The 19,127-nt window shown below is 31.0% G+C and overlaps 2 protein-coding genes across 3 annotated transcripts in view; one reads left to right on the plus strand and one right to left on the minus strand.

The window, feature by feature from the left end:
• The first annotated feature begins 1,152 nt into the window (after nt 1-1,152).
• Nucleotides 1,153-2,954, plus strand: LOC127812502 (probable WRKY transcription factor 40). 2 transcript variants are annotated; one of them, XM_052352904.1, is made up of 5 exons: nt 1,153-1,334; nt 1,466-1,537; nt 1,817-2,146; nt 2,247-2,363; nt 2,479-2,954. In XM_052352904.1, exons 1-5 carry the CDS (start codon nt 1,260-1,262, stop codon nt 2,899-2,901), a joined length of 1,017 nt encoding a protein of 338 aa, XP_052208864.1. In that variant the 5' UTR covers nt 1,153-1,259; the 3' UTR covers nt 2,902-2,954. The 2 variants fall into 2 exon arrangements, with proteins under 2 accessions (XP_052208864.1, XP_052208865.1); XM_052352905.1 differs by having other exon boundaries at nt 1,219-1,537; nt 1,746-2,146.
• A 15,372-nt stretch (nt 2,955-18,326) lies between these two features.
• Nucleotides 18,327-19,127, minus strand: part of LOC127813394 (formin-like protein 18) — a 38,144-nt gene continuing 37,343 nt past the window's right edge. Inside the window, exon 19 of the mRNA XM_052354343.1 lies at nt 18,327-18,638. The gene's annotated coding sequence lies outside the window, so the exon portion shown is untranslated. The remainder of the gene's footprint in view (nt 18,639-19,127) is intronic.

The following is a 19,127-nucleotide window of genomic DNA, read 5'->3' on the forward strand; positions in this document are numbered from 1 at the left end:
ATATATATTGTAAAGAAGAAGCTATAGCTAGCACACATTTTTCAAAACCGTGTGCAGGCAGTGTATGGTTGGCCTTAAACAATTTGTTTCTGTAGAAGGTTCATAGAAAAATACAGAGTCCTGGAAATAACAGTTGCTATGTATGTAAATATCTCTCTATTCCTTTCCCAATTCCCAAATATAGGTTTGGTTCCTGGAAGGTAGGCTTGATCCTGATTTGGATGTGAGTCAGGAAATCTTCCCTCGATACCCCCCAAAAAGAAAATAAAAATATACATAAAAATTAAATTATTTGGATGTTGTGTTATTGGGTTTTTGATGCGATCGCTCATTTTTGTGTCGAGTTTTAAGGTTCAGAGTTTAGTCGAATCTATTTTAAAGATTTTACTTGGAAGGGAATCAAAATTAGTATTAAATCTTAATCTTAATCACTCTTCTTAGTTACCAACTGGGGTTTGATCTGCACCCGTTATATTATTATTTTTATTATATAAGATGTGAACTAAGCAAAGGGTCATGAATTGAATGAACGGAAACTACATCTAAGTCTTAACCAATCCGTGTGTGCCGACAGACACGCAACTGATTTCAGAAACTAGATGAAATCAACCAACCTAACAATCAAAGTAGTTGAATAATTATGGGTTCAGATCTGAATAAAAGATTCGGCTCAAATAATCGGATTTGTCCCTGTTTAAATTAGATCCCTGTTATTTCAAGCTGATTTAGGGGTAAATCTCGATTTAAGATAAATTTTATAATGATCGACTCTAAATATCATCGAGTTGTAAAAATATTATTAAGTGATGCTGAAGTAGTATTTTTTGTATAAATACATTATATATGGGTGTTTAGTATATTGATGGCGTGGGTGGTAGTGAAGTCAAGGGAAGAAGCTTCTCTCAGTCTAAGACAGAAAAAAAGAAAAAAGGAGGAAAGAAAATCCAATCCGAATTCTAATCTGGACACAGTTACATTTGTTGAAATCAGCTTGAAATTCAAGATTTTCAAGGCCTAGCTAGAGAGCGCCATAAAGACTTTCCTTCTGTCAAGCAGAGTGACGTCTCCATTAAGCTGTCCCCTTAATTTGATGATAAGAATAAGTACCCTCAATTTCCTGGTACCTTCGCACCACCAACAAAACCATTGACCTAGACTTCTCCTTCTCCATCTCTTTCCCTTTCTATAAGTATTTCACCTCTCGATTGGAAAGCCCTGCAAGCATCAGCCAGTGGGCGTAGTGACACCAGGCTTCAGCCATGGTGGATACTTCTCTCAACCTCAACCTTAATCCTCGTCAAGAACACGACCGTAATCCTGATTATGATCATCAAGTGAGTAGTGCAACTACTGGGTGTAGCTAATCTGATCATAGTATACTTTATAACTGCTAGAATGATCGATCGATCGGTCGATGTTTGAGAAGTTTAATTTTGATTTGGCTTTTCTTTTCTTAAACAAGAAGATCATTTATCAGTCCCAAGGGGATATGGACATGGATGTGGCCCCGGAGGGCAAAAAAACAGTGAAGAAAGAGGTCAGTTCAAGGGACTCCTGATTATCATTGCTTAATTGCGTGTCTCACTTAACTTGCCAAAATTGAATAAAGATTTCTTGAGAGCCGTTTCAAACTTGTCATTCTGATCACAGAACAGTATCAAAATCTTTCTTCTTCTTCTTATTCTTCTTCTGTTCCCACTCTCTTTCCACTTTTCTTTTTCTTTTCACGGTTGACATTAAAACAGTGCTTATTTTTTATGGGAACTCGATCGCAATCACTACCTTCCTGAACCAATAACCAATGCTTCTTGTTCAGGAGGAGGGTGCTTTGATCGAAGAGCTGAACAGGATGAACACTGAGAACAAGAAGCTAACCGAGACGCTAACTTCCGTCTGTGAAAGCTACAAGGTCTTGCGAGGCCAGTTGATGGATTTGATGCAAAGGGACTCCGATGAACATGCTGCTGTTTGGAGATCAAAGAAGAGGAAGGCCGCTGAATTAGGCGACAACTCTGATGGAGTTTGCGGGAAAAACGAGATCATCAGCCCATGCAGCGATGCTTCATATTCACCTAAGAGGCCAAATGTAATAAAGACTAATATTTCCAGGATCAGTGTCAAGACTGATCCATCTGATATAAGCCTAGTAAGCTGTTTTCATTATCCTCTACAACGACCAAATCTATAACTCTCTCTTAATACTAATTAGAACCTGCCTGTCTGTGATGTTTTTGTATTAATTACAGGTGGTAAGAGATGGGTATCAGTGGAGAAAATATGGGCAAAAAGTCACTAGAGATAACCCATCTCCTAGAGCCTACTACAAGTGCTCTTATGCCCCAAGCTGCCCGGTGAAGAAGAAGGTGAGCTCAAGTACTAATTAAAAGCAGCTACTGAACCCTCTTTGAGCTTAATCTTATATTGATTAATTGGCCTAAGCTGTGCAATATGCTTCTCATATGGTGTCATATACCTCAGGTGCAAAGGAGTGTTCACGATCCTTCAATCTTGGTAGCCACCTATGAAGGAGAGCACAACCACAGTCATCCATGCCAAAGTGAGGTATCCATGGGAGTACTGAACCAAGGCTGTACTGTGATCCCTGCAGCTGCTCCAATCTACATCCAGAATTCAACTGCTGATCTTCATCATCATCATCATCAGCAGCAGCATCATCATCATCAGTCTGCTAACAGTAACTCCAGCTCTTCCAGACAAGCTGAGTTAATGTGCAGTGGCACAGCCAAGAAGAGCTGCCTGCAGGCGGCAGCAGCAATCGATGCCCCAGCGCTGCAAGAGATGTTGGTTGAACAGATGGCTAATTCCTTGACAAAAAACCACAGCTTCACTTCAGCCCTTGCAGCAGCCATTTCCAACAAGATTCTAGACCTGGATCTCTAGTGAATTACACTTGTGTAATTAATTAATTTGGAATAGAAAATTTGCTTTTTTCACCCCCTCCCACATATATATATATATGTATATATATAAATATATAAGTATTTGAAATTTTGTTTAACATCTCCATCCCCGATTTAAACGATAAGAGATTATTCTTTTATGATTGAAAGGCTATGAGTTTCGAGTTTTAAAAATAAACTTTAAAAACAAAAAATACAAGAAGAGAGTAAAATATAGAGTATCTTATCCGTTAAATAAATGTTCATCTTATTTTTATTTATGAATGAAAAAAAATCCATTCTAAACTTAGGTGATTATGAAATTATGAGCTAAAAGACTATATAATTATTTAAAAAAATAAAATTAATATGTTTGTGTCTATGTAAAATTTTCATCCTATAGTGACAAAGATATTATTACTAAAAAGACTGTATTATGTATATAACGACTTGTATTATATAATAAATTAATTATTATATTTTAATTTTTGCCACCACAATCATTGAATTTTGATTTTTGTTAAAATTCAATCACTCTTTTAATCTTTTATCAAATTATGTTAATAAAAATCGATACATTATACGTTGCCTTAAAATTACTTAAAGTTAAAATTAATCTAAATCCTATAATCAAGTGATTTTGGTGGTTGTATTATTGCATATATTGTATCAGTTTTCGTAATAGAATTTGACAAAAAATCAAAAGAATGATAGAAATTTAACACAAATTAAAATTTAGTGATTATAGTGACAAAAATTAAAGTATAAACATGAATGCTTCCAAATGCTATTATTATTATTAAGTGTACATCATTGCCATCCGGCTACAAAAATAGGGGAATTTGATAGTGACTATAGAAGCTGCAAGAGAAGGTGATCAACTCGGACATTACCATCTACCCATTATTTTTCTTTTTTAAGTCTACTTATTCTCTTACTATTATCAATTAATTTTCAAAAATTATTAAAGTCGTTTATAATTTTTAAAAAATAATTGATAATTTCGTGAAGAACATTGTTAATTCTTAAAAAAAAAAATACTTCTAATTTTGTAAATGTCAAATACAATGTCAAAACACTGTGTATAAAAATATTTAGATGGTATAAATCATAATTTGTTCAAATTTAAGTTTGTTATCGAAAACATGTAAAGATAATTAAGACTTTGAAAACATATATAATTAATAATAATTCACGAGTCATAATTCTGAATCTTAAATCATATCCATTCAATCTCTTGAGCTAAGACAGATGGTCCACCACACACGTTCGAGAATTTGTGATGCGTACTGTGAAATTGTGAATTCGACTTTGCATTCATGTAGGACTATTCAATCACATATATCTATCCAAAGGACTAAGCTCGGGTTTTGCTTCTCGACGAATTTTTCCGTATACCTAGACTAGGTTTAGACGAATCGTGAATCTTAAAAAAGGTAAAATAATGCGGATCAAAGACTATCTCTATAGTAGAAATCACTTAAGTTTCTCATGTAATAAAAAGATTATATATATTCATGGTATGGTTTTCTCTTTTGCTAAATAAAATAATTAAAAGTGGTAGCTTTCCAAGAGGAGAAGAATGATTGAAGTTAATCCACCTAATGATCCTTTATGATTTCGTCTTCTTATTCCACTTTTTTGTTTGTAGCTCTTTAAGGATCTTTCTCGTCAACGTGGATGATTAGGTTTCATTTTTGTCAATGTTTTTTACCCCCCAAAATTTATTTTATCTATTTTATATTCATACATTTGTTCAAATATATTCGTTGAAGCTACCTTCATATTGTACGTATCTTAATACTTACCTAATGATTTTTATTGTTATTATCGTTCGAACACAATAATAAATTTATTAAGTAAAAAAGTAATCGTCAAGTTAGTGAGACTCTACAAGAAAGATAATGATTAGAGGGCATAAAACAATTCTCGTGTAAATATTTCGATACTTAAATTAGACACTGAAAACTTAAAAGCAATATTAAAACTAGTATCAGAGACATCTAATCATTCTTTTTCTCACAGAATTCAAGCGGTTGGAAGACAAAGTTTTTGATTAATAAAGTCATTGTTGTGTTCACACCATAACAATTATCATATAAAATATTTAATAACTTAAATGCATTTTAGATTTTCCCACCGAATTAAAGCCAAAAAAATCTTTCAACTTATTTCACATTAAGAATTTCATTGCGAAAGTTAAAATGTGTCTAAAGCTTAAAATTGAAAGAACATTCCATCAAACGAAAATAAATAATTTATATACAACTATATATAATTAGCAAGGAAGCCTAAAAAAAATGTCCAACTAGGTGCTAACTCCCAAACTCTTATTGGCGAGGAGTTTTTGACGCGAATATTGATATTTGTAGTTCTAACACCCAATTACTTACCTAAAAGAATTTAACGAGAGCTTAACCAAAATATAAACCGGATAATTCATAAAATCTCTCCAAGCACTGAATTGGTACATGCACACAAATAAAATCATTTGTGGTGAACGTACCTCGCCATTTCCAAACAATAAGGGTGTGTTTAATAGCATTTAGTTGGAAAGGAAATTGTTTGTCAACTTGCATAGAAAATAAAAACTATTTCCTCCTAGATGAAATTTTTTATGGAAAAGAGTCAAAAACATGCTTTAATGGTTATACCATGGAATTGAATTTCATGAAAAATATAGTGTATCAAACACCAAATATGGAATTTAATTTCTTGGATGTGACATTTTTCATGCTATCAAACATACCCTAACTTAAAGTGTCAATAATATATTCATAAGTCAGTCACCATTTTACATGAAAGTTAGTATTAATCACTAAATTTAACATTTAGACTGTGTTTGATTGCACACATTTTCTATGGAAAATATATAATTATTACACATTTTCTGTGGAAAACAATCAAACACTCTTAATTTTTTCATGGAAAAATATGTATGGTACAACTATTTAAAGGTTATTTCCATAGAATTCATTTTCCAAGGGGGTGAGATGATTTTTGTTTTCTAGGTAATGCAATCAAACACACTTTTAGAGTGTGTTTGATTGCATGTAATTATTATACATTTTCTATGGAAAACAATCAAATACTCTTAATTTTTTCATGGAAAAATATGTATGGTACAACCATTTAAAGCTTTTTTTCATGGAATTCATTTTCCAATGGGGTGAGATGGTTTTTGTTTTCTAGATAATATTACCTAGAATTAAATTCTAGGTAATGCAATCAAACACACATTTAGAGTGTGTTTGATAGTATAGAAAATATATGAAAAATATCACATCTAATGAATTAAATTTCATCTTTAGTGTTTGACACACTATATTTTTCATGGAATTGAATTCCATGGTACAATCATTAAAGCATGTTTTTGTCTCTTTTCCATGAAAAATTTAATCTAAGGGAAGATGGTTTTTGTTTTCCATGCAAATTGAAAAATATTTTTCTTTCCAATTAAATTTTATCAAACACATCTTTATATGGAAAATACATAGAAAATATAACATCCAAGGAATTAAATTTCATCTTTGGTGTTTGAGACACTATATTTTCCATAGAATTGAATTCAATGGTACAATCATTAAAGCATGTTTTTGTCTCTTTTTCATGAAAAATTCCATCTAGGAGGAAGATGGTTTTTATTTTTCATGCAAGTTGAAAAATATTTTCCATTCCAACTAAATGCTATCAAACACATTTTAATTAACTTAATATCAAATTTCACAAAACAAAATAATAACAATAATTTATATAAATTATTATAGCCGATTTTCCGTCTTAGACTAGCCTTGAATGGGATTGGACCAAAAATTTACTAAAATTTCTAAGTATGTCATGGATTCCAATCCCAATCGATCTTTAAATAAGATCAATATTTTGATCTGAGCTAAAATTTAAATACCTCTATTGATTAGGACATGTGTGGGTAAAAAAATATTCAAAATTCCAAACTCCTTTGTCAAAAGAGCTGCATCATCACCTAGAAATTAAAAGGGACTATAAGAAAGGTAAAGAGACCCTTTGAAACTTCTAATTCAATATACCATTGGAAAGGATAAGGGAACATATCAAGACATATTTTATTTTAATAATTATTGACATGAACGGCTGGCTAAAGACATTTTATTTTAATAATTTATTTATATGAATGGATGTCCTCATATTGCCCCCCAATATTATTCCAAGTAAAATGGGACAGCTTCCGGGCAATCAGTGTCGAGATTACACAGAAATAAAAATGAGAAGCAGATACTATATGAAATAAAAATAAAAAATTATATTTAAAGAAAAAACAAAAAATAGAGAGAAATGCGTAACTAAAAAGATATAAAGTTTTTTTAGTAAATATAATTTTTAATATAGAAAAGTATATATTAAAAATTAATATATAATATAATTTTTTTATATTATATAATATAAAAAAAATTCCGTCTCTAAAATATATTTTTAATATTTTAGTATAAAAAATATTTTAAAAATATCAAAACATCACCTTCAAAGAGTTTTCGTGCATCATAGACTGACGATGAGGATGAAAGTAGCAAATAATGGTGATGAATCACTTCATATCTCATTCAAAAATATAATATTTTTTTAAAAAATACATTTTATGTATCTTTTTTGAAAAATAAAAATTAATCATATTAATAAAAAATTAAAAATAAGTTATAACTATCATACGACACTCAATAAATTTTTATTTATATATATATATATATTTTTTTTTTTGTGACGATTCATCACAGACACCCTTATTGTTCAGCCTTAGAATTTCAGCAGAGAATATAAATTAAAGAAACGCAACAATCAAAATTTGAATAATAACAGCTCAGAAACGTGAGTGTGAAAAATCTTTTTTCTTGCTCTTCTTGAATATTGGGCTATTTATATATTTTTACACTTACGTAACCTGTGCCAGCTAGTGTTCAGATACTAAAGTATTTTGAAAAAAAAGAAAAAAAAAAATGGAAGCGGTTGGTACGTGGGTGACAGTGTGGGGGAATATTGATGGACTTGGGATGCAATTATTTTATCAAGTCAATTAGAATACGTACCAAGCAAGGCAAGGCAGGGCAGGGCAGGGCAGTCCCACTGTCCCAGTCCCAATTCCCACTTTCTAGGCCAAATTTATAAACCAAAATTAGTTAAGAGTCGGTGGAGGCATCATTTGTTTTATGTTTGTTAATTAATTAATTTTTTGTCCATCCGTGATACCATAAAGACTTAACATTTCCGTGTGGATAAAAAATAAAATTTTAAATCGTATTTATAATATTTTTTTAATATTACTTAACGGTGACGAAATATTTTTAAAATTATAAGAATGACTCAAAAATATTATATTCGTGTTTTTGGTGCTTCGGTTCCAAAACAACACTCATGAGGAACTTTCGTATCATCGTAACGAGATAGTTTTATCGTAAGGAGATAGTTTTAATCACAACGAAAAACTGGTAATGTTGTAACCAACGTTAAACACAAAAGAAAAGGGATGTGGGGACCACCTTTCCAGCAGCATGTAGAGAGAGAGAGAGAGAGAGAGTCAAGAGGTCATCTCCCTTTCAGTCACTGCCGTGTAAGATCATAAATTGAAGGACTAAATTGCTGAAAACTGATGGGTCCTCCAACAGCATGTACAAAAGTAATTGGGTTTGTCAAATATGTCTGTTTTCAAAGCCGTGTGGGCGTGGCCTGACTGACTTTTGCTTACCTTTCCCTCTCAACCCCTCAAATAATAAATAATTTCTTTTTGGCCCCATCCATGACCACGAATTGCCACTATCTGTCCTGTCCTTTTTTTAAGCTCAATCCAAACTTAATTCTTGCCTACTAATCATTGTATAACTCCAAATGATCGTATAAATTCTACCTCTTAATTTTTATTTTTGTTATTGTGAAAGCTTCCATTTTATTTGGTTCTAATTACACCTTTATTCACCTATTAATTTTTATTTTTTTTATTGTGACACACTTAATTTTACTTGGTTTTAATTATATCTCTAAACTGATCAATTTCACGTCACATGAGCACTTGGTTGGTTCAAGCTCGAGACAACGGATTTTAAGTTATCATAAGTACATGAATACCAATCGTAGCTTTAAAATTGATCAAGTGTTCATATGAGATAAAATTGGCTGATCCATAGGTGTAATTGAGACCAAACAAAAGTGAACGTGGCATAATAAAAAAGTATAAAAGTTGGAAGTGGTGAATTTATGCCATATTGGTTTGTCCAAAAGTGCAATTGAAATAAAAATAAATAAATAAATAAATACAAATTTGAAGGTGTCACAATAAAAAAAAAATTAAAGTTAAAAGGGATGAAATGTTAATTAGCATTTGGCCCAATTTTAATTTTGTAGCTCATTAGCCAATCAAATGTTGATGGATAGCGTTTGGGTATTCATAGATATGGTTCGGTTTTAATACTTGAGATAAAGTCAAGTAATCAATACATAATAATAATGCAGAATAAAGATAATAATCGTGTTTATATATATGTTTACAGTAAAATAAATGAGTAATATGATTGTGTCTCATGAACGATGATATTGTAACTTAGTAGCCAGTTTATATAAATAAAGATCCGATCCCTAGTCAGGGAAGAATTCGATCAAGTGAGTCAAGTCTTTTATTTGGATTAAATATAATCCATACCTGAATTTGGATATTTTAAGACACCTATCATCTTTTAATTAATAACGCCAAAATATTCTCCCATCGCTCGGGTAAAATATTAAATATTAAATTTAAACTATAAAATCCTAAAATTTAATTCAACAAAGCAAAGGATATTGGATTAGGTTAAATCTAATATAATTTGCTATTGGATAATGTTCACGAGTCGCCAGAAATCCACAGCCAGCACGAATCAACGACTTCTTCGTGTTCACACATAAATCAGTCTGGCGAGGGATAAAGCAATGAATTTCTTATCCCAATACGTACAAACAATACCCAATATTATATGAGGTTGCCTGCCTACTAAAAAATTAAAGATATGATCTTTAGTTGTTTAATTATTTTTTTTAATTTTTTTCTTAGACTTTTGATTAATTAAAAGTTAAGTGCTAAATTAACGATAACACATAAGATGAAATATTTATCACAATTCATATTAATTTTTTTAGGTTAAATACATAAAAGATCTTTGAACTATTAAAAAATATAATATTTAATTAGTTATCTAAAATTTTGACATATTCCCTCATTTAACTATTTATTTTTGTTTCCTTTAATCTTTTAAGTAATTGAAGTTAACGACTAAATTAACGAAGATAAGTAAGATAAAATTTCTATAACACATGAGATTAATCTCATGTGCAATAAAGATTTTATCTCACCTGTCATCGTTAATTTAACTATTAACTCTCAATTAATTAAAAAAGTGAAAATAAATAGTTAAAAAAGAGAATATAACAAAATTTTAATTGAACAATTAAAAATTTGATGTGTAATAAAGATTCGGTCTATAAATGTTATTGTTAATTTAATTATTAACTCTTAATTAATTAAAAGATTAAAGGGATAAAAAATAAATGATTGAAGGATGAATATATCAAAATTTTAATTAAATAATTTAAGATTATATTTGTTAATATATTATTTTGTTTGGACTTCGCCTGCTTAACCCGAGAAGAGATTGGCTCTCTCCTTGATTCAGCCTCTAGATAAATTAAATAGAGTCACAAACTTATATACTTTCAAATAGATACGTAATTAATTTTTATTAAATAAAATATTTTTTTTATATCTATTATTATTGAAAAAAATTAAAAATTTTACCATTTGTGCCATTAGGACTCGTATTTTTTTTTTTGTTAACACATTATCACAAGCGCCTACACTGTTTAACCCCACGATTTCAATAATAAAGGTAAATCAGGAAACCCCACAGGAAGATTTTGACCCCTAATACAACCGTTAATGTGAGGGTGATAAGTATTTTTTATTTTTTAGATTCACTCTTTATCTACTGAATTATTTTCTGACTAGGTTCAAACATAGAATCTAAAAATCCAAAAAATAATACCCAATAATTCTTTCTTTTACGGTTAATCTACCCCATCGGAGCCATCAGGAGTCGTATTTGTTAATTGTTGAAGACACTTAATATGTATTAAGCCTTATTATTATTAAATGACAATATAAAAAGCGGCACGGCACGACATGACATGACATAAGGCGGCTCAAGACTGAAGAGAAAGCAGGCACGCAACTGACAAGACAACGCAATCAACCAAGCATATGGACAAAGCAAAGCAAAACGCATCCGTGATTAACCGCAGAAATCTTGGGGCTGAGTTGGGTAGGTAGCCCTTAAAAGGGCAAAGCAAAAAGAAAAAGACAAAGACAGAAGGGATCTAATTATGATCATATCACTGGAGCTCCAATCCCCAGTTCGAAACAGCTTGATTAGCGATGTTGATCTACGCTTCAAAACTTGACATTATTCACCATTATTCATAACCCCATTTTGGATTAAAGTTCTCTCTCTCTCTCTCTCTCTCTCTGTGTGTGTACAGATATTGCAGGAACCTGCCGGTCATATTTGGAATCCAGAAAGAGAGAAAAACAATGGATTAGCAGGAACCATGGTCGAGTTTAACTAGTCAGCGCCCCACGTGTTGGACCTCTCTTCTCTCTCGGCCTGGTACGTGCATGCACTTGACATGTTATAATTCTTAGCGAGCAAGCAAAGCCGACGACGACGACGACTTGAGTCTCGTTTGAAACCATCAGCCAACACGTCCCTCCTACTGTTAATGCTATTCATGCATGTCGCTCTCCAAACTCCAAAGATGGATCCAATGCTCCTTTCCAACTTCTTCTCTCTTGAAAATGAAGGCTTACATGGCAAATGGGGAAGAAATCCAGAGCTCTCTTCTCTTGTTAATTAGCTTTTCCCAGAAAATTCTTCCTTGTATTAATTATATGTCTTCCTTGAGAGTTTCAATCAAGTTTTGTCTACCTTCGAAAGCGTCATCAACCTATAGAACAAAGCAAAGAAAATTCTATCAAAATAGATAGAACTTGAAGAAATTAACTAAACTCCACGACTTGAGGATGAATTTTGTTTGTGGACAAAAATATTCTCTCTGTCTCTTTCTCTCAACCACCGGTTTTTGCCTCCATTGCACGACGCAGACCCTCGCTACTTTGATGTTACTATTGGAGATTATAAGCCAAGTCTTTTTGGATATAATTTTATTCTAATCTTTTGTTTTATTTGTATTTAATTTTATTTAAATTATTGAACATAATATATTTGAATAATACTATTTGTACAGATAAGATTTTTATAAGTGGGTTTATAGATAACTTGAAAAAACCATTTTACCCCTTTCTCTCTCATCTCAATGACCATTTTATCACTTTCTCTCTCCATCTCTCACTTCTCTCCTCCCTTTCCAGGCGGTGCTCATTGCCACGCACTCACCACCCGCTGCATCCTTGCCTAGCCAACGACCAACGCCTCGCTTCTCGCTTGGCCGACCACCTATGTGAGAGGTGAGGATGTGACTGGTGACGAGCGGAGGCGGTCGGTCAGACGAAGATGCAATGGTGGGTGTCGAGGGCCAAAGCGAGGCAGTGGCGGCGGCGAACGACAAGGGTGAGGGTGAGGCAGCGACAGGCTACGAGGCGGAGGCAACAACAAGAGGAAGGTTGTGAAAGACAATATTGTTGAAGGGGAAAGAGAAGAGAGAGGTGCAGTTGCTGGAGAGAGCAGAGAATAAAAAATTATTAATTTATCACGATAAAATATCATTTTGTAAAATGTATTTTGTATAATATATTTAGTTAATTCTTAATCCCAAAATTAATTTTAAAATTTAATATATATGTATATATTGCATAATATAAAAATCTATATATGTATATATATATATATGTTTTCTCTCTATTTTAACAAAGTTATTGTATTAAGGGTATATGTTTGTAATGAATCTAAAACTAAAGTCTCGTTTGCAATGAATCTAAACATAATAATTCATTTGTAAATGAATTCTAAGTAGAATCATTGCAAATGCATTCCCAAATTTTGAGATTCATTCATCTCAAATGGAAGTAACTCAAATAAAAATTGTGTCAATTGATGATGCCAGGGGACCACCTAAGTTTAGACTCTTATTGCAAGTGTAGGGGTCATTTTTGGTATATACTCTCAAGACGAAATTAGTACTTGAAAAAAAGTAAAATAAAGGGCAGTAAATATCTTAGTCTTACACCTTATGTAGTAAATTCGGGTTACTTACCTAGGTCGGTCTGCCTCTAACAAGCTCCAAATCCAATTTCAAATTTAGATTCAAATTCAAATCTAGAATTGGATTTACAACCGTTGTGTGCTGTTGCAGATGAAACAACTATAATCAATAGTTGGATCTGATTTTCTCCATAATTGGTGGAAGTGACCAGATGGGAGAGGCATGCTTGTGTGTGCTAGTATATATATTGATCGTATATACAAGAAAATGGCCGTTGAAAAATGGCTAAAAAAAATTATCGAAAAACTAGTTAGAAAATTGGAGAAACATTGTTGTGCTTGTATGTTCTAATTTGTGTAGAAGAAACAAACTCTCAAAGCAATCTTTGTGTGTGAGGCTTTTAGGCCGTGAAAAAGCAAATAATTTTCATTTTGTGATTTCATTTTTTATACCAGTAATTCAATCTAATCGAAAAGAACACCAACGGCGAAAGCACTCTACTGGGCTGACACTGACACTAAGAGACGAAAGTTAGGGGAGCGAATGGGATTAGATACCCCAGTAGTCCTAGCCGTGATCCAAATTTTGTTGTACGAAATTAGGTAAATTCAATTTCAATTTTGTACATAATTTAATTTCATATTTTCCAACATCTTATATAGGTTGAGTGTACAATAGTTAAGTAAGATCCTCGATCAATAACTTTGAATTTTGAAAAAAATCTTTGGACATAGATTTTTTCGCCAATTAAGAGATGATTTGGCAAAACACTATTGTGTCGCATGTTGTGATTTGACTGGTGAGACACTTAACATGTGCTGAGAGACTTTTCTTATAAGAGATCCTAAAAAAAATTTACTAAGTATAATTTCCAAATGTCTCTTATAATAATACTCAGTATTAATAATATATAAATTTATTTTTAATATCGTGTGTCACATAAAATGTTAGAACTTCGAAATAATATTTTTATAAATAAATATATGAAAAAGTTGTGGATTTTGGTGGGTCCATGTCATTGATGCATGCATTTGGAGCTTTTCACGTAGATGGTTCAATGGATCTCTAATAAGTTATTCCTCGTACAAACAAGACCAAGACTCACCACCTTGACTTGACGGAGAAGACAAAAAGCCGCCACCCATCATAATTTTAATATATATTAAAGTAACAGAATTCTTGTAAGTAATTTCTCGCTCGAAAGCTGTTTCTAAAATTTGTATGAATTTTTTAATATTATTAATTAATTAAAAATAAATATTTTCTATCACATATTCTCATCAATTAATCCCTCATTTCTAAAAAATATAAATAGATAACTTAAACTATTAATTAAGTCATAAAAAATTATCTATATTTTTTAATATTTTCAATATTTTGTTATTATTGCATAAATTAAATTTCAATAAAATCAAAATTCATATTTTTAATATTATTACATACAGTTGTCTACCAAAAAATTGCCTTTAGTAATTTTTTTTCAAGAAGTAATATTCCTTCTAGTTAAAAATGTGTTATTGAATCTCTCTGAAAACGTGTTATGCAACATTCAAACTTTGGACTATTCGATTTTAGCGTATAGACTACTTTATTATCTGATATTGAAAATTGGAAAGTATGTATCAACAATAACCAATGAATTTTTTAATGTTATTAATTAATCAAAAATAAATATTATTTATGACAAATATGAATAGACAACTTAAACTATTAATTAAGTCATAAAAAATTATCCATATTTTTTAATGTTTTCAATATTTTCAATGATTTGTTATTATTGCATAAATTAAATTTTAATAGTATAAATTAAAATCCATATTTTAAATATTATTGCACAGTTTTCGAACAAAAAATTGCCTTTAGTTTTTTTTTTTAGGAAGTAATATTTCTTCCCGTTAAAAACGTGTTATTGAATCCCTTTAAAAACATGTTATGCAATATTCAGATCATGGATTGTTCGATTTTTGTGTATAGACTACTCTATTATCTAATATTGAAAATTGAAAAACGTGTATCAGCAATAACCAATGAGTTTTCTAATGTAATTAATTATCAAAAATAAATATTTTATGTCATATCTTCTCATCAATTAATCCCTTAATCAATCAAAAATAAATATTATTTTTGAGAAATATGAATAGACAATTTAAACTATTAATTAAGTCATAAAAAATCATCCATATTTTTTAATATTTTCATTATTTTTAATGTTTTGTTATTATTGCATAAATTAAACTTTAATAGTATAAATCAAAATCTATATTTTCAATATTATTGCACATAGTTTCCCATAAAAAATGTTGCCTTTAGTTTTTTTTTTTTTTAAAAAATAATATTCCTTCCAATTAAAAACGTGTTATTAAATCTCTTTGACAACGTATTATGCAATATTCATATTCTGGATTGTTTGATTTTCGCGCATAGACTGCCCTATTATTTGATATTAAAAATTAAAAAAATGTATCAAGACACAAAGTCTTTATTCCAATGATGTGATTAACTCTATCGGAATCAAGATTGTCGTTCAAGTTTTAAAGAATACAATTTTATTTAATTGTATCATACGCTATGATTATCAACAAAAGTCAGGGACAATCATTGTCGCATATAGGACTTTATTTGAAAAAATCAGTATTCAATCATGGTTAATTATACGTAGTTGTATCAAGAGTTACAAGGCGGAATAGTTTAAAGATATTAATATGTGATAAGAAATGAGAATAAACAAACTCAACCACAAACGTTGTATTCAAATAAGTTTTCCAAAATTTGTAATATTTAATCTTATTATAAATTTCATTACTTATGATATTTACAATATAATAAAACTAAATTATCACGTTTCCAATATTTATTGAAAGTTCATATATTTTTTATGTCTCCGTTTGTGAATTCATTTCTTGTACATCGCATCGAATGGGAGAAGAGCTAGTTTGGAAAACACAAAGATTATTTTTAAAAAAAAAAATTCATAAATTGGCAGAAACATCAATCATATGATCAGTTACTCAATCCATGGATGGGCTGCTGATCATCACAACAACCACATCAATCATAAAGAAGAGGTATTACTCTGGTTTCCTCCATCCTTTCACTTTGCTGTTCCAAAGCAAATGTTAATTCGACGAGATTAAGGAAACGTCTATATATAATGCAATTAATTATGTTCTCCAGCTGGGTCGAGTTAATTTGATATATACTGTTCATATATGTTACAGGTGGAAGACGTAGAATCTCAAGTACTGCAGCGTCTGATGAGCAAGGAAAATTAATGAGAATCTGAGATTGACGGTTGAGGCTGCAGTAACTAACTGCCCGATGAAACATCCTTTAAGAACACATATCCGGAGGAGGAAGCAACAACTTATAATTAATATTTGATGATTCATTCTGATATATATTCTAACCCAAGTCCCAGTTTCAAAGCCACCACAGTTCCTCGTCAGGACCGACTCACAACCGGTTATAAGAGCTTAACAAGTACTTATCAGCAGAGGGATGAAAATTAAAAATCTAAAAATACAGAAATCAAGGGAAACTTGCGCAAGAACACATAAAAGAAAAATACCATAAATGCTTGACTTAACAATTCAAAAAATTGTGTAAGAATACAGAAAATACCATAACAAATCAGTTAACTCATCCAGATTTATGACAATTAGTAGTATCAATATTGGTGATCTTCTGTGATTCCAATGGGCAATGGCTGAAGTCTTGTTTTTTACCTACTGATTTTCAAAATTTTGTGTTTAAATCTCACAAAATTTACTTACCAATACAGAAAAAACCAAGATTAAATATGGTCTATATTCTACAATACAGTAAAATCCATTTTTTTTTTTATCTGGCCACTGGGCCTCATACAGTCATTGCATTTTCATCTCTCTCTCTCTCAGAGCCCAACTCGTGAGGTTAAATATGATACAACTGATAACCTTAATTATTCAAAATTTACAGGATCAGACTCATCCATTACGCCGTCTAAAAGTCCCAACAATATCCGGCTAAGCTTAAACTTTTGTGGCAATATTGCATCATACAGAAAAAATGATTTTACAGACAGATTTAAAGACGGAATCATAGATGGATTATTTTCTCTTCTAATTTTTTTTTGTTTAGAGATGGATTTAGAGACTTAAATTTTTTATCTCTAAAATTAGAGATTTTTGAATGTGTATTTTTCTTTGGTTAAAGATAAATTTTTTTTATCTCTAAGCTGAGGGCAGAGAGACAGAAGGATAGAGATGGAATTATATTTGTCTCTGTCCTTAAAAAATAAAATAAAATTTATAAAAAATAATATTTTTATATAATATTTTATACAAAATTAAAGAACATAAAATAAAAAAAATCAGAAGTGAAAATAAGTGCACAATAATAAAATAATTAGTATTTTAGAATATAAACAATTAATATTTTAAAATATAAAAAATGCAACAATAATAATTGGTATGATGCTTCATTAAAGTAATTGATATTTTAGAATATAAAAAATGAGTACAATAATAATTTGTATTTTTAGAATATAAAATATTTTTAAAAATAAAGTATGCACGTAATAATAATTAATATTTTAAAATAAAAAATAATTAATATTTATATTCTAACATATATGGCAACATATGAATTTAAAGATGAAATGTCTTTAAACTCTATATTACGGGATTTTTTATTTTATAATAAAATAATTAATAATTTTTAAATATGATAATTTAATAATAATTAATTAATCATTGAGAGGATAAAAAGTGAGAGGAAAAGTTAAATTTTATTATAAAAATAAAAAAAATAATTTAGAGCAAATATGTAATTAACTAGGTCGATAGCTTTGCTATGAAGCCAACCATGTTAGAACAGGGCGGTGATCAATGAAGACGACAAGGCCATCTTCTATGGTTATCATCAATGTTTATATAGAAATAAAAGAGAAAATTATCTTTTGAGCACAAGTTAAGTGATTGGGCCACGATAAGTTGGAATTCGTACAAATAAGTTGTGAGTTCAATTCCTTGCTCTGTGTAATGAGGCAAAACCTTTACTTGCGATTTATTTCTTCTGTCGAAATTAAAAGTACGAGCGATAAAAGATCGCGCAAGGACAGTAATCCCAAGTAAAGGAGAAAATTAATATCTCAACTGAATAAACTCATGTAACATAACTGTAAATCAGAGGTAACATATGAATGTCATCGCAGCTGAGTCAGATGAGTGGCAGTGATGGTCGAGCATAACTACTAGAAGGCAATGATCAAGTCTGCATAATGTTTGGCGCACAAATATTCAAGAACAACTTAACCTTTTCTAATCTCTAGCGCACACAATGCTTCAGCCATGGAAAGCAAATCAGTGAATCCCCAAGAGTTGGCCTAGTGATACGAGGAGGCTCTAATGGCTTCTTCTATCACTGCCACTGGGGTTCAATCATTTCTCTCGGTGGTGAACCCTCAAACAGATTTGTGTGTTTATCTAGTGCCAGCAACTTGTGAATGACTATACGTGTCCAGCAGCGCACGCACTCAGAGAGCAATAACTGTGGACTCTCATCAACAAAAGAGAGAGAGAGAGAGCAAATCAGCAGAACCAAGTTTTTCAGCACAGATAGAAAAACCATATTCCCAAAATGTTCATGCCTGTGTTTTCATCAAATCTTTGAGTTAATCTTTCGGTTAACTAGTCCTGAGCCTCATTCTCATGGCTGGCAAACACTAAATATATGTTGCAGAGAATGACAAAAATACCCCATCCTCTAGGAGTGATATACCATGCAAAAATGTCATTCAATAATATGAGAAAAGAAAATGGTAAGAACCCAAAACAGTCTTGAGTTCTTCTCAATAATGGTCAATGGACTTGGTCTTGTTAACTGACTTTAGTTCACTTGAAAGAAGAGGGGTTTCCAAACTCTTTCCATAAAAGAACTGAACCTAACTGCATTGTTAGAAATTCACGTATTGAGTTGCCAGCCTCAGTAAGTTCCAGTCCTAAATGAGAAAGCCATTAATGAGGTTCATTATCACTA

The sequence above is a fragment of the Diospyros lotus genome, chromosome 11 (genome assembly GCF_014633365.1).
Source record: "Diospyros lotus cultivar Yz01 chromosome 11, ASM1463336v1, whole genome shotgun sequence".
Classification (NCBI taxonomy): domain Eukaryota; kingdom Viridiplantae; phylum Streptophyta; class Magnoliopsida; order Ericales; family Ebenaceae; genus Diospyros; species Diospyros lotus.